Genomic DNA, 15905 nt, shown 5'->3' on the forward strand with positions numbered 1-15905 from the left:
CGGGAGGGCATGGAGTGGGGACTACTGCCCTTGTTGTTCAGCTCGGCGCTGCTGGCTGGCTTTGTGGTCCCTTGTGTGGTCGCTGTTCAGAATCCCACTGAGAGAGTGGGGATGGGAATAGTACATTTGGTTGGCTGGACTTGGGTAAACTTTTAGGGAGTTTCTGAGCCAGACTTATGTTCAAAGGCGGGAGCCTTTTGTCAGGTGAGCTTCCCTGTTAGGGGGTAGGTAGGAAGACAGGTGGCAGCATGTGTCAATGCCAAGAGCAACCTTAGTGAGGGACAAGTCAGAGGATGACAGGCTGGTGGTGGGCATGTGAGGGTGTGAAAGAGGGGAGAGGGCTATGGCCAGATTAGCAGTTCTAGTCACTGGATAGTATTGGAGAGCATAGTGACATAGTGGCCAAATGTATGCATCTGAGCCTTAAACCACTTTTTTAAAAATATATTTTATTGATTTTTTACAGAGAAAAAGGGAGAGGGATAGAGAGTTAGAAACATCGATGAGAGAGAAACATCGATCAGCTGCCTCCTGCATACCTCCTACTGGGGATGTGCCCGCAACCAAGGTACATGCCCTTGACCGGAATCGAACCCGGGACCCTTCAGTCCGCAGGCCGATGCTCTATCCACTGAGCCAAACCGGTTTCGGCTAAACCATGTTTTTTTATATGAACTTACTGAATCACCTCCTCCCTGACCACCTGCCTCCCTGTGTCACAGCCCAGATGTCCAATCCCTCGCCTGTTTTCCCAGCTCTGTTGACTCCCAACCAGAGAGTGAAAACTACACTTTTTCTGGGGCTTCCAGGATGGGGAGTGTCTGTACTGTTTATCCTTTTGGCTGGTGGAGGAGTAAAGGCATAGATGGCTGTGTCTTGCCCTGAGGAGGCTGTCATTTGTGGAGAGCAAGGAGTGAGGGGTGGAGCTTGAGAGCTTAGCAGTGGACAGCTGACCTTGGTCCTCGGCTCTCTCAATTCCCCCTGAGCCAGAGAGAGTTTTCGAGACTCTGGTTCTAAGAGGTAAGAGCAGATGAACCAACCCTTTCTGAGGTTGCCCTCTCCTACCTCCATCCCTGCCGGGGAGGGGAAGAAAGAGGAAGATTTTTGGAGCAGACATCCAAAGTCAACGAGTGGAGTGTCAGGTGACAGGGCCCACAGCCCCTCTCATAAGCCCTCAATGTCTTCCGAAAGACTTGCTGTTTCCTTGTTCCTGGTCTAAACCTGGCCTCTAGCCCAAGGTTTGCTTGGCAGGCAGACATTGAAAATATCCCATGATCCCCTGCAGCCAGTGCCCATCTGAACTGCAGCATTCCCATCTGTACAATGGTGTGCAATCCACTTCTTACTGGGGATGGATACAGTAATTAATTTTTAGTTGTCTGCACTACACAGGTGAAAGAGAGTGCTGGCAAAATGAAGAGCGTAGTCCCTTGCCAGTCCTTCCCATGCCTGGCTACGGAGAAACAAACTCCCTCATGCCCCCTTCCTGAACTCTTGTCAGACGTGAAGTACTTTCAGACAAATTGGAAGACAACTTAGAAAACACTTTGGGTCATGGCAGTCCTGCTTCTCTTCCTCCTCCCTAAGATATTCAGGACTGGGGAGCCAGAAACTTGTAACATTAGGGAACGAAGTGGCCCTTAACTGACCCTCTACGCTCAGAGCAGAACTGTAGATCTAGGTCCCAGCGGCAAATAAGCGAAGCGTGGGGACTCGGCCAGAGGCTGGAAGAAGCAGGAATGATTGTGTGTCTGCAACAAAATGGGACCCGGAGGCAAAGCCTCAGTGCTCACTAGTGTGGCATTGGGTCCTCTCCTGGAACGGACACCTCTCTGCTGACTATTTGGGTTTCAGCTGAGCCCTCGAGAGTGGAACATAGGTGCCAGCTCACCCTCTTGCTGGCAGTAAAGGGAACAGGTTGGCCTGGGAGGGCCCGTGTAAGGCAAGCTATGTCACTTTATGAGGGGTGGAGAGCTTTGTGGTGCTGGACGCTCCACAGAGTCTGTTTCCTTTTGTGTAGAATCTCCATTCTCTAGGCAATGTTTGTCAAGCGCTTTGTCATGGAATAGCTGTACCAATGAGAAACAATCACCTAATCCATGTTTACTTGGCTGAAGTACATGATGGGTCTTTCTATGGAAATACCTTCCTCTTTGCATCTGACTGAAGTGGCTATTAAACTGATTCTGTATTTCTGGACGTCACTGGCTGCTGGAGGAGAGGAAGAACCCACCCTCAAAGTCTAAGTGGAGAACAAGGAACTGTTGTCTGGGGGTCGGGCATCTGCCCTGAGTTACCTGAGAAAGATGGACACCCCCAACCCCTGCAGGGAAGGAAGATCTGAGCTCAGTTTGTACAAACCCAGGAAGGACCTCAGGGCTGGTGACTGAGTTTTTAGCTGTCAGTTCCAGCTCCCTGAGCTTTTACACTTGGCCACTTGGCCAAGACAGGAAAATGCCAGTTAGGTGATTGAAGAGAACAAATTACTGGAAATGCTTATGAATCTTTCTACACCTGGACCTAAAAGGGGAAAACAAAGGGGGCTTTGGCAACCTAAACAGGAAAGGACCTGACCAGATACCCAGACCATACCTCCAAGCATGGAGGAAGGCAGTGTGGCCTACTGATCAAAGATTTAAGCTGTGGGGGTCTATCACTCACGTTGCATTCAATTCCCAGCTTGTCCTTTTCCTAGGAGTATAATTAGCTAATGTCTCTGGATTCAGTTTTCTCATCTGTAAAATGGGAATTATTATATTTACCTTACAGAAATATTGCATCCAATACAATAAGGGAATGTGAAAACACCTAGGGCAGTACCTGCTATGTGGAGACACTTTAACAAGTGGTGGTGGCATTAATAATAGAGGGGAGAGTGGAAGAGCTGTCCTCTGAGCCAAAGAACCTGCCAGATCATAGAGAAGTCAGTGCTTCCTGGGTCTGGGATTAGAAATCTCCATGGACATGTCCTGACTCCAGCCTGGTGGTGGATGTCTCCCTGCCCCATGTCCCCGTGATGTGGCATCATTCTAGCAGGAGATATACAGTGAAAAACAAACCACTGATAGTACCAAGTAGTGGAGTTGGCTGGCTTTGCCTATTCTGCGTCTGGTCCTTTAAGTCAACCACTCTTGCCCCATTCTATGCATCAATTAGTCCATAAAAAAGAAGCTATAAACATTAGGGGCTGCCCCACTTCCGTCCTGGCAAAGATTTCACTCAGATCTTATCTCTGCTCAGTTCCATACTCGGCCCTGAGACTCTGATCTTGGCTCTGTTCTGGCCCTTTGAACTTGTACTGGCTTCCCCCGTGGACCTCGGCGTTCCCTATAACACCTTACCTTGGCAGCCTTTTCTACTTCTGGGAGCTGCTCCTGACTTCAGCCACTTGGCCAACACCCTTGTTGGGCTGGTCTCCTCCTTCCCCGTAAGATGGGTGGTCAGGCAGGGTGTGCTAACTGCTGAGTCCCAGGCAGAAAGTATTAGAGGAGTTGGGAGGAAGGGAAAGTTTCTATGGAGCTTTTGAGGAAGAGTGGGGTCTGGTCCTCTCCACTGGAGTAGGAGTAAGAGAGTCTTACTGGTTTTATGGCTTAGGGCAGGAATTGGCAAGTTCCTGCTACTTGTTTCTGTAAATAAAATGTTGTTGGAAGACAAAGTCAGCCCTTCATGTATTGTCTCTGACCAGTTCCTGTGCGACAACAGCAGGACTGAGTGGTTGTGATAGAGGCTAACTACCTGTAAAGTCTAACATATTTACTAGTTGACCTTTATTAAAAAACAAAGTTTAACTGGGAAAATTTTAAAGATCTTGGCTTTATTCAACAATTCGTGAGTCGGGCAGGATCCTATCCAGCAAACAGAAAGGACCTCCAAGGGACTGTGCAAAAATGACAGACTTTTACAGGCAGAAGGGAGAGGGACAGGTAAGTCATACCAGCAAAAAGTGAATTGGCTGTGGCAAAGCCATTGTCCTTAGGGAAACAGCAGGGATCTAGTAGGCAGATACCTTCACTACTATTGACAGGCGGTTTCTGATTGACTGATTTAAGACTACCTTTGTGGGAGAGGCTGAAACTATAATTAAGTCCTTTGTGGTGATGTGGGCCTTAGCATAAGTGACTCCATTTTGGGCCTGTTGTTTTGTTTTTAACACACTTAACTTTTTTTGAGAGCAACCTTATTTATAATAACCAGACCCTGGAAACAATACAAATGTCCATCAATAGGTGAATGGATAGTCCAAACTGGGTATATGCATACAATTAAATATTCTTCAGCAATAAAAAGGAATGAATTATTGGTACACACAACAACCTGGGTGAATCTCAAAAGCATGTTGAGTAAAAGAAGTCGGACACATTCAAATACATACTATATAATGTAGGCATAATGATGGAAATCTGATGAACAGGAAGAGGGAGAAGGGGTTTGCTGGTCATTGTTGACTGTCAAGGAGACTGGGGGTGAGGGAAGTGGCCTACATCTTTTTATTTATTTATTTTTATTGAATTTACTGGGGTGACATTGGTTAATAAAATTATATAGGTTTTAGGTGTACAATTCTATATTATAATGCATCATCTGTATATGGTTTTGTGTGTTTACCACCCCAAGTCAAGTCTTCTTCTATCACCATTTATCCTCCCTTTACCCTCTTCTACCACCCCTTACCCCCTTTACCTTTGGTAATTACCATATTGTTTTCTGTGTCTATGGGTTTTTGTTAGATTTTTTTTCCTTAACCCTAACCCTAACCCTAACCCTTTCACCCAGCTCCACAACCCCCTCCCTTCTGACAGCTGTACAAAAAAGTTTTGCAGATCCCTGCTTTAGTGCATTAAGCTTTCCCTCAAAAGGGGTGATCTGAGGAACCCAGTTTTGTAAGATTACTTCATCAAAATGCAACAGTCCAAAATGTTGGGGAAACAGCCATAATGTTCCCACCTCCTGGGGCTATTCACAATGCACTTTAGTGTATTAGAAGCTCTAAAATAAAATCCTGTGCAGAAGAAACAGATTATTGTTTAACCCTCATTTGCCAAACTTCATTGAGTTACCAAATCTGCCTTTCCTCAGAATACCTCTTAACAATCCTGAGGAGCTAGCATTCTGTAGAATGCCTGATAAATGCTACCGGCAATTAGGTAAAATGATTTTATATAACCTGGTTCTCAGCCCATCCCTGCCTCTAACGAGCTAAGTGACCTTGGCTGAATTACATATCCATCAGGGCCTGCTTCCTCATTGGCTGAGTAGGATAATATTGGCTGTTCTATCTCTCTTATAGGTTTTTTTAAACCAGTCACTGAGATAGTGTGTATGAGAATGGCCTGGAACAAGACAACTTGGTGTAATTGATTTTTTTATTAGTTTTGTTTTGTATGTTGTTAATAATGGTGATGGTGGAGACAGCAAGAGATCAAGGTCCCAAGTTCCCTTTTCTGGTCCTCACTCTGCTATTACTAACTGGGTTAACTGAGTGACTTTAAACAAGTTACTTCCCCCACAGGGCTTCAGTTAGCTGCCACGAGGCTGAGGGTTTTAGAGAGGTTAATCTCTAAGGATCTATTAGCTTTGAAATTCAATGATTCCCTTTGGTTACATGCATACAACTTCCCTACTTATCCAGAACAATGGGTCTCTCTCTTTCATAAACCAGGAAGACAACATCTCCTTGATTTTCTTAAGAAGGTGTCTGGGTTCAGACTCAGCTATGAGGAGTTATTGATAAAGGGTCTCTGGTGCCACTGACAGCTTAGGAAGCAGGGCTAAAGCTTCTGGAAATGTCTACCTGACAATTCTCACTGGCTATCAAAGTCTTTCTTTCCCTTCTCTTCAATTGCTCAAAGGCTTCTCTGCCCTGACATGAAGCTCAGGAAGCTGGTTAACAGATATGGCAAAATAAAAAAGCAGAGGTAACTCCTGCAAAGACAGTGGGACCAAGGGTGGAGCAAAAGTCCCCCCATAGGCATGAGATGAAGTGGTTATAAAAGCAGAATTTACATAAATTCCATTTGGCCACTTTCTCTCTTACCCCAGCCCTGCTCAACCATTTTCTAGCTCCATCAACATCCTTGCTATCAAGGGTTTAGAAGCAGTTGAACAAGAGAAGCTTTGTGAAGAAGTTGAGAATCTACTGAAAAATACCCTCTTCCTCCAGGAATTTAGGAAAATCCCAGAAAATCTTGACTGGGTCAAATAGTCTACAGCATGATGAGTATGGGGCCAAATGGGGAGAGATGATCTGAGGACTGGCTGTCCTTTGGTCTCTTTGTAAAAACCACCAGGGCACTCCTGAATGAAGGGACAGTCAGAGCATTTGCATGAATAGGGTCCCCAGAGACCACTGAGCCCATGCCCTTGCAGTCAGCCAATCAGTCACAAATATTTATGGGGGGCCCTACTGGAATGGAAGTTCTCTGGGGGCATTGTGAGATAAAACACAATTACTGTCCTAAAAGAACTTAGAATTTACTTGAGAAAGCAAGGCTAGTATACATGAATATAATTCAATGTGTGCAGCAGGCTGAATGCTAACAGACATCAGAAAAGAGGGCAACTGCCATGGGCTAGATGTGATGGTTGAAAAATTTGTAATTCCTCACACTGAAAACCTCTTACATTTTGAAACCTCCAAGAATGGAAATTTCACATTTTTTCCTAGGTGACCTCCACCAGTGTTTAATAAATCCTTTCTTGAAGCCTTCTTTGACTCACACTGTCATCTTTGACTGTGGCCAATTCATGACCTTTATAGGTCTGAGGATGGTCAGCCTTTGCTTCCCTAATGGAGCGCCAGCTCCATTTGCTTCCTTTTGTACTAGTGGAGGAAGGATGAGAAGGAGTCATGGTGTTTGGTCCTAGTTCTCCTTCCATGGTGACCAAGAAGTTTATCCTTCCATTCCTCAGGGTCCAGGGTCCCTCTCTGGGACCCTCATGGTGGCATGGGCAGGAGAAGAATCCTCTTGGAGTATCTTGCTTTCCACATGGGGCAGCTGATCTGGCTGGAGGCTCAGCTCCAGCAAATGTGTCATCTGAATCAAGGTGACTCCCGGGGCCTTTTCTGTCTCCTGAGCTGCACAGACAGAGCACACTGTGAGGGTAGTGGGTACTGAATTTGATTCCTCAAGAATCACCCCATCCACCACAAGCCTTCAAGAGCTTCCTGATCCCTCAAGTTGACACAAATTGGGTCTGAGAATCTTAGCTTCCTCCACTCGCTCCCCAAAAATCTCACCCTTTCTTCGCCAGATTTAAATACCATGGAGTTTAAACTCATTTTAGGAATATTTAAACCTGAGCCTGTTGCTGTAAGAGACTTTCAGCTGAGCCATGCCAAGGGTACAAATGTAGTCTGGTCCCACATCTGAGCCCTGCACTCCTGCTATCTGCTGCTGGGGCTGCTCATATGGTTCATACGCCTATGGTTGGCATAGGTCTTGCCATCCTCAGAAGAGCTTCTCCTTAATCTCTGTGATGCCACTGAGACATAAGGTCAAAGGTGATTTTCCTGTTTGATAAAGAAACCAAGGCCAAAACCCCTGGCAATGGGCAAGGAGACACCTGATTGGTGTGTTACTCTTATATCAATCAGGGGCAAAGCAGATGTACAGTTCTTAGTTCATCTTAGCTTGATGCCTGTGTTGGTGGTCAGAGCTGTTTCATGCCTGAGGCACATAAAATAATAAATAAATTTTATATATATATGTATTAGAGGCCCGATGCACGAAATTCATGCAAGAATAGGCTTTCCTTCCCCCGGCTGCTGGCACCAGCTTCCCTCTGGCACCCGGGACCTGGGCTTCCCTTGCAGCCCCAGCTTTGTCCGGAAGGTTGTCCAGAAGGATGTCCGGAAAGACGTCCTGTCTAATTAGCATATTATGCTTTTATTATTATAGATATAGGAAACCAAGGCCAAGAATGGTTAAATGGCTCAGGCAAGAATTTACCACTTCTACATCTAGAAGTCCTGGCACCAACTTTGACCCAACCCAGTCCTGAGGGTGTCAGATGGGAGCAAGCCCCCTCCTCCCCAGCCTAGGGGCTACTTAAACTCAACTCACAAGTCGTCTTTCTCCGTAGTTTCCTTTGCAATAGAACAAGAGCCACAAGCGCAAGTGGGCACAGCACCGCGGAAACAGGAGTCAGCATCTGAGAGATGTTTTTCTCTTCTGGAGAAGCACTGGAGTGCAAGTAGCAGGGGTGGGGAGGGGAAGAGCACCAGATATGTGAGGTTAGAGCTGAATAAGAGACCATTTTATGGGTAAGAAGCTGAGGCCAAGATGAGTTGGCTGCCCTCATTCCCATGGCAGGTTAGTGGCAGAACTGGGACCAGAAGCTCTGTCCCCAGGTTCCCGAGCCCTGACTCCTTTTCCCAACTCCCCCCCACCCCCGTGTGTGGGTCCCTCTACTGAGCTATAGTGGGAAAGAGGACTGGGTGAGAGTCAGGGAATCCACCCTTGTCATTTGGCTCTGCCACAATCTTTTTTTTTTTTTTTTAAATATATTTTATTGATTTTTTTACAGAGAAGAAGGGAGAGGGATAGAGAGTTAGAAACATCGATGAGAGAGAAACATCGATCAGCTTCCTCCTGGCACACCTACCACTGGGGATGTGCCCGCAACCAAGGTATATGCCCTTGACCGGAATCGAACCTGGGACCTTTCAGTCTGCAGGCCGACGCTCTATCCACTGAGCCAAACCGGTCAGGGCTCTGCCACAATCTTTCCTTGTGGTTTCAGCACGTCACCTCCTCTCTTTGGAGCTGTTGTTCCTCACCTTTTAAAAAAAGTCCCACCCTGGCATGTGTGGCTCAGTTGGTTGGGCTTTGTCCCATGCACCAGGATGTTGCTGGTTCAATTCTCAATCAAGGCCACATGCCTGGGCTGCGGCCTTGATCCCTGGTAATGAGTGTGCAGGAGGCAGCCAATTGATGTTCTGCTCTCACTCAATGTTTCTCTCTCTCTCCCTCTCCTTTCCTCTCTTTCTAAAAAATCAATAAAAACTAAAAAATAATTTTTAATAGTCCTAAAGACTCCATTGTTTAGATTTTTCTTGAAAACCACATGAAAATACTCTGATTCTTCTAGCATGGACCTTGAATGAGGGAGGATGGATTATTTTATGTCCCTTGCCCTTTACTGTCTTGTGATTACAAAAGGAAAGAAGTGAGTAGATGGAGAGGGGCACAGAAGTTAGCTCACTGAGGGGTGCGCCAGAGGAAAGGGCAGATGTGGAACCCCAACCAACAGAAGGGCCTGGGGCTTTACCTCTTCATGGAGGACCCCTTGCCTGGGGGCCTTAGGGGTCCTGCTACCAGGTCCTGGCTTGGTGCTGTTTGGGGACCACTGCCTCCAGCAGGCATGTCTAGGTCCCCTTCAGTGCTCCCTTCGGCAGATGACATCTCTGTGCTGCTGGGCCCCAAGGCCCACACACCTGCAGCTCCAGCAGTTCCTTCAATGGAGCCCAGGGCTTGTGGCATAGAAACCAAGCTTGCTTCTTGGCGGGTTTCCCACAGCCGTTTTTCTGAGGCCCGTGTTGATGGCCTGATGGTCTTTATGACTGTCCAGTCCGTAGCCAGGGCTATGCTGACCCTTTCTGCTTCCTCTCTTGGCCTGTTGGCCTCAGTGGCTGTCTCTCTCCACTCCTCTTTGGCCCTAGCTCTTTTTGTTGCTGAGCTCCCGGTGCCCCACAGCCAATCACGTTCTGCTGTACCGGGCATCCCTCCAACTGCTGAAGCCGGACTCTCTGGAATAGGGATGGTGGACCAGCTGGAACTCTCTACCTGGCTAACTGTCCCTGCAGCCACCAACCCAGGGGTTCCTGGGGTTTGTATTCCCTTAGCTGAAGCTGTTGTTTTGCTGGTTTCTGGAGTCAGAGCAGCTCTGGCCCATTCTGTCCCCTGCCTTTCTATAGTGTGGGTGGTTCCTGGGGCCCATCTGTTGGCCGCTGGAGAGGCTGTTCCAAAAAATCTCCTGACGAGCTCACTGGCAGCTGACATCGCTCTGGGGCTGGGGCTGGGAGGGCCTGTGTGAAGAGCAGAGGGAAACATGGGAAGGCTATTTGCGGCCACAGGGTTTAGCAAAGGATGCCAGGCTGAAGGTGTTCGCTACATGCAATGCAATCTCACGAGGTGATACCATCTTTGGTCAATCCGTTGGATAAAATTAAAATTTGGGAAAACCAGATGTATTCTCTAGTCTGTTGCAGATATTGACATTTGATGGTCCTATCTCCCTTTTTCTGCCCACATAGTCTCTAACCAGGCTGTTGAGGCCTGCGTGCTACTCCGTTTCCCAGAGGCCCACAGCCCAGCATGTACTCTCTTCAAATAAGAAAAAAAGAAGTCCAGTCACAGTGGAGCAGCCAGTCTCAGCAGGTGGTTAGATCACAAGTGACACCTAATAAATAAAACAAGTCCATGGGCACCCACGCATGCCTGTTCGCTGACACGCCACCTCTCCTGTAGACTGTCTGTCACAGCCTTCCTCAGACTCTGGGTGCCTGGCTCGGGGTCAAGTCTCCAGAGCCCGCCATGCAGAACATGGACCTGGTACACCACAGCCGTAAGCAGCTGCATTATCCAGTTCATTACTTTCTTGGAACTCTCCCTAAACGTACAGGCCACACATTGGGGGGTGGGGGGCGGGGGGAGATACCAACGTGCATCCAGGTGGGCAGTTCTCCCTGACACCTGCCTTCCTTCTGATGGTAGTTTCCTTAGAGAAGAAGCCTTCTCCTCAAAGCCTGTGCCTTGCCCCAGCTTTCCCTCATCACACCCTCATGGTTAAAGCCCCCTGGGACCTCTTCCTTCCCTTACACCTGTTTTCTGGCACCCACTTCTCCACCTTGATTCACCCATACCTGCGGAGATGACCAGGTTCATGCTCAAGAACAGCATGCTGTTCCTGTTTCCGATGCCACAGCGGTAGGACCCCACATCTTCCGGGGACAGCTGGGTCAGCCTTACCACAAACAAGCCGCTGTGCGGGAAGTCTGCCAGAGCCACGCGGCCACTGTAGCGAACGTGTGTGTAGTGGTTGGTGGACACGATGGTGTGGCAGAGCCATGTCAGGGGGCTGAGGCGGCACCAGTACTTCCGCTGGTGCCTGTTGATGGACGTGGGGGTGTAATGACACTGGATGGTGACAGCGCCCCCAGGCTCCCCAGACACCAGCCTCGGGCCCTTCAGCGCGTTGGCAGCTGCAGGCAGAGAAAGCAAAGTCTCAGGAGAGGGAGTGTCATGTTCAATCAAGCTCCACACTGTGTCAGAATTAGGAGGCAGGCGAGAAAATGCCTCCTTAAAAGCGAGGCAAGAAGAATCAATATAGAAACGTCAGAACTTAGCCCCTAAGTGAGGAGTAGTCTCAAGATATGGAATGAAGCTACATCCAAGGCCCCATCTGAGAGATGAGCACGCAAGAAGCACCTTAGCCACGACTTAGCCAACACTCCTCATGCGCCAGGTGTTCGCACACAAGTCCGTGCAGGGCCTGGCTTCCTTTCGCTGGGCTCCGATGCAGATGTTTGAAAGGCTGCCATCTGAGCATGCGTAAGAGGACAGAGGGGACATCTGGTAGAGGACTGCAGTGTATTTACATGAAATGTAAAGAGAAATGTTCAATAGTAAGAACAGATCAGCATGCTTTCTGTTGAAACGGGGGTGGGGGGTTGGGAGTGGGGAGGGGGACTGAAACACAAGAATTCTGGGCTGCATGGAGGGTCTATCTGCAGACCAGGGGTTGCAAAAGTGTTCACACTGGCCACCTTTCTGTAGAAATGGACACAACCACGTGCCACATCAAGGCCCAGAGGCCGGTATTGTGACTATGTCTGCTTTGGCAACAAGTGTAAACCCCAGTTGAACCACCGTATGTGCCTGTTTATGGAATGCCTTAAACTTGATCGGTGCCAGCAGAAACGTTTATTCTTTCTCTTTCTGCCTCTTCATCCTCGCTCTGTGGACTTCTCTGCTCCCTGATACAATTGCAGGCATGCTTTCACGCACTGTGGCTTTCACAGTCTCACCTAGGTAAGAAAAGGCTAGCCTAGACTGGTTGCATATGTAAAATCATGGAACCAGTCCAGTCCAAAGACTCTTTCCACCTCCACTCTCTGCCCCAACTGAAGCTTTTCTCTTTCTTTCTCCCAGTTAGGTTTGGAGGCCTGCGTTGAGGAAGGGGACCTTTGGGGGTCTCTTGCTTTGCTCTACCCCTTCCTCTACCCCCAACTGCTCTTTGAGGCCCCTCTGGGAGTGGATATGGAGGAGAGCGAAGAGAGGGACAGTGTGGTCTGCTTTGGTGCCCTCTGGACATGCAGATGGCCAGAGCAACTTCCTTCTCTGCTGCCTCTCAGATGTGTCCATGCCTCTGGCTGCAGTCCCTTCCTTGTGAGAACTGCCTTTTCTGCTGGCCTCCTGGGACTCCCCCACTACCAAGCTTACGACTTCTGGCCACCTGTGGCATGTTGTGGTCACAGTCTCCTCTGGGTGGCCCTCTTGGTGGATGCCCCAAGCCAGCTCCTTTCTGTAGGCCCCACATTTGCTCACATTTGCTCTGCTGTCACAGGAAACTTGGACATACAGCAAGCTTGTTGAGCGCCTTTCTAGAAGTCCCTTTGAACCTGGCTTAACGTGGCTCCCACGGTGAGCTCTTCTACCCACAGGTGGCTACATGGTGGGCTCCTGTGGGAACAGCCAGCTTGCAGTCTCTCTACACAGTCCTACACAGTGGTTCAACATCTATCCATTGATTCTATGTCTTTAGTGCCTCTGAACCCAAGAAAGTTCAGTTTAATATCTTGTTGCAAGGACTGGCTATGTAATTTGCAGGGGCCATTGCGAAATGGAAATATAAGACCCCTTGTTCAGAAATGATAGGGTCCCATGTGACTGCACAGGGCGTGTGCCCATGAAGCAGGCCCTGTTCATGTATGTGTCTTGAGGAATAATTATAGGAAGAGTCAAGGCCATAAATGCTACGGACGTACCAATAGTCAGTGTAGGTTTAACTAAATGACCAATGATCAACTATGCCCCTATTAATAAAATTAAATGGCAATTTATCATTAAAAGGCAAGAAAATTCACAATTACAAACAAGGATCTCCTCAGGACAACAGTGATGGTGCCCTGATAGAGGGCTCTTCCCCCAGATTTCAGGAACTCTCATGATCAACACGTGGCATGTGTGAGAGGCGCTCTGGCCCGTCAATCAGCAGGCTGGGGCGGTCTGACTTTCCTGTGGGAGGATGATTTAGAATCCTGAATCAACTTGGCAATGCACATTTTTTCTTTCAATAATACTGAATTCTGCTGGCCCTTAACTCATTTGGTGCATTACTGATGAGTAGCTCTTAGTTGTCTATAATTAAGGTATTTGGGGTTTTCTTGGTCACCTGTGAAAATTAAAGAAAGGGCTAGTGTTTTAGTAGGAGGTGGGGTGCCCACTTGGGGTCCCTGATGCAAACTCTCTGCCCTTCAGGGGCAGAGGTGCCCTGCTCTCTTTCACCCACCACTTCCCAGCAGTTGTCTGTAGCTGAGGCTTCTACTAGGGAGGGTGAGGCCTGCAGTTGGAAGGAGGCCCTGGACTTGGTGTGAGAAGATGCAAGAGGTCAGTGGGGTTATCCCTGCACTGGCTCTCTCCTCCCACCAACAAAGGTGTGAGAAACGTGTGTGTGTGTGTGTGTGTGTGTGTGTGTGTGTGTGTGTGTGTGTTTCCCTGGCCAGGTGGGGCCTGGAGGGAAGAGAGCCAACCCACAGCCATCTGAGACGGGGGTCTTCTGTGTGAGGGGCCACAGCAGAACCTGGGCACAGGGAGGAGATGGGCCAGCAGGGGTCATGTAAGGGTCCACAGAGGCACCTACAAGAGGAAGGGTCAGCTCTAACCCCCTGCCAGGCCATCCCATCACTAGAGTCCCTACCTCTGCCTCTCCTCCCTCCTGCCGCTGTGACCCTGCTGGGGTCCAAGTCGCAGCTGCCAAGATAAGGGGGAAGTGGGAGGGGAAGAGAGAAGGTGGCCACCCCAGCCCCCTTCCTGCCTTTCTGACCGCAGGCCTTGGGTGCATGAGGGGCCATATCTCTGAATGAAGATTAAAATGCTGACCAAAATATCTAGCTGGACACTTGAAATGATTACATTTAGCGTGTTTGAAACTTAAAGCAATTAAGTTAGGACTAGTATCTACATGTCAGCAGAAAAATCATGGGCTGCCTGAGTTTTCATTTGTGGACATGGGGAGTCAGTTCCTACTGATAAATTAAAGCGAGCAGTGAGAGATTAAAGAAATGGTATGATTTATCAGGGAATTCTTGCTCAAACGTTAGCTACTTTTGATTCATTAAAACTCTGATTTGTTTATAAGCCGAAAACATTGTTAATTTTTTTTTGGCATTATCATAACATTTTCTCATAACATTTTCATCTGTTCATTCATCCAGCAGTTCCTTGCTAACCATTTGTTAAGTATGTACTTGGGGCCAGGTTCTAGGTACCAGGCACTCTAGGCACGTACTTACTACATTCCTTAATGGCTCCCTCTTGCCATCAAATAAAGTCCAGAGACCACAGCATGACAACAGGCCATTCATCATCTGAGCCTGATATGTACCTGGCCAGCCTCACCTCACCACCTGCCAGCGCCTTGAGGGCAGGGACCCTGCCTTTCTTCCATTTGTCCCTAGTGCCTGGCACATGGCCGGCTCTCTGTAAATACTATATGTTGACTAAGTAAGTATTTGCATAGATACAATTTTTATTTATCTATCTAGGTTTTTTATAGACTCTTTTAAAGTAGGACAGGGTCTTTTTATTTATGCCTCTTGTACTGGGCCTGATTGTAGAGTAAGTGGTCATGGAGCAGTGCTAGTCTTTTTTGCATACCTTAGAACCTTGACCTTGCAAATGCAGCCGACTTCCAGTCATTAAGTTGAATGGAAGAGGGCAGAGAGTAGGGAACATCAGAACAATGAATATTCTAGAAGCCATCAAGTTAGGCATGTGCCTTCTCCTGTGAGCTCTCGGCTTCCTCACTCTCCCGGACCCCAGATCTGACCACTCCTTGGACCCGCTGCATGGCCTTGGATGCCAGGAGGGAAAGCCATGGCGGTGCCCTGACTGCCGAGGGAGCACTGACTGCCACCGAGGTGCCCGCCAGGAGTCTCCGCAGCCTGGAAGCCTCGGGTCTGGCTTTGCAAGCTCTGCCCCTGGGCTGTTTGGGACTCACCTTGCAGCAGGCACAGTATGAGGACCACCTGCATTTCCCATCCTGCCCTCTGGTTGGCGACCTGCAAAAAACACTGTAAATGAAGCAGGCTGAGAAGGATAAAGAGGGGAGCTGGGGTGAGCTGCAGTGGGCCTGGGTTCAGCACCTTCTCGCTTTGGGGGCTCGGTCTGCTCAGTGTGGGCTGGATGGACATCTCTAAGAGCAGGACAGGGGGCGCCCTCTCTGAGAAAAGCTGGAGTCCGTCTTCACACTCCCAAGCATGCATGCTTGGCCTGGGCCACTGCCACCGAGGCTACCATTCCCCTGCGTGGCCGTTTCTGTGTTCAGAAGAGGCGAAAGGCCCTCTGCGGCATTCCACCCTCTGCACCCACTTGGCAGTGGGAGCTCTGGGTGTGGGGAGCTCTGGGTGTGGGGAGCTCTGGGTGTGGGGAGCTCTGGGTTCAGGGAGCATGGCGCAGGGGAAAGACCACACGCTGGAGGTTTAACCCGTAGTGGCCCTGTGGGACCTGGGCAAGGTTACTCTGTGCCAGGGACTGGTCTCCCCTCCAGGGAAAGAGAGTGAGCACATGGGGTTGTTATGCAACATCAATGAGATTGAAGTGCCGACAGTGAGCCTGGCACAGAGCAGCTCCCTTCCCCCTCTCCTGCCCCCTTCTTTTTTGTGGAACAGATTCCTCACGGAA

At 48.8% G+C, this 15905-nt stretch overlaps 1 protein-coding gene across 1 annotated transcript; it reads right to left on the reverse strand.

Annotated features, from left to right (window-relative positions):
• Positions 1 to 6905: 6905 nt before the first annotated feature.
• On the reverse strand, positions 6906 to 15487 carry FCAMR (Fc alpha and mu receptor; the record flags this gene model as incomplete). Its single annotated transcript, XM_080647796.1, has 6 exons — positions 6906 to 7075; positions 8064 to 8182; positions 9271 to 10027; positions 10865 to 11203; positions 15223 to 15283; positions 15368 to 15487. The coding sequence occupies 6 exons, from the start codon at positions 15485 to 15487 to the stop codon at positions 6906 to 6908; spliced, it is 1566 nt and encodes a 521-aa protein (XP_080503922.1).
• Positions 15488 to 15905: the final 418 nt, after the last annotated feature.

Source organism: Plecotus auritus (assembly GCF_963455305.1).
Source record: "Plecotus auritus genome assembly, chromosome: 12".
Taxonomy (NCBI): Eukaryota; Metazoa; Chordata; class Mammalia; order Chiroptera; family Vespertilionidae; genus Plecotus; species Plecotus auritus.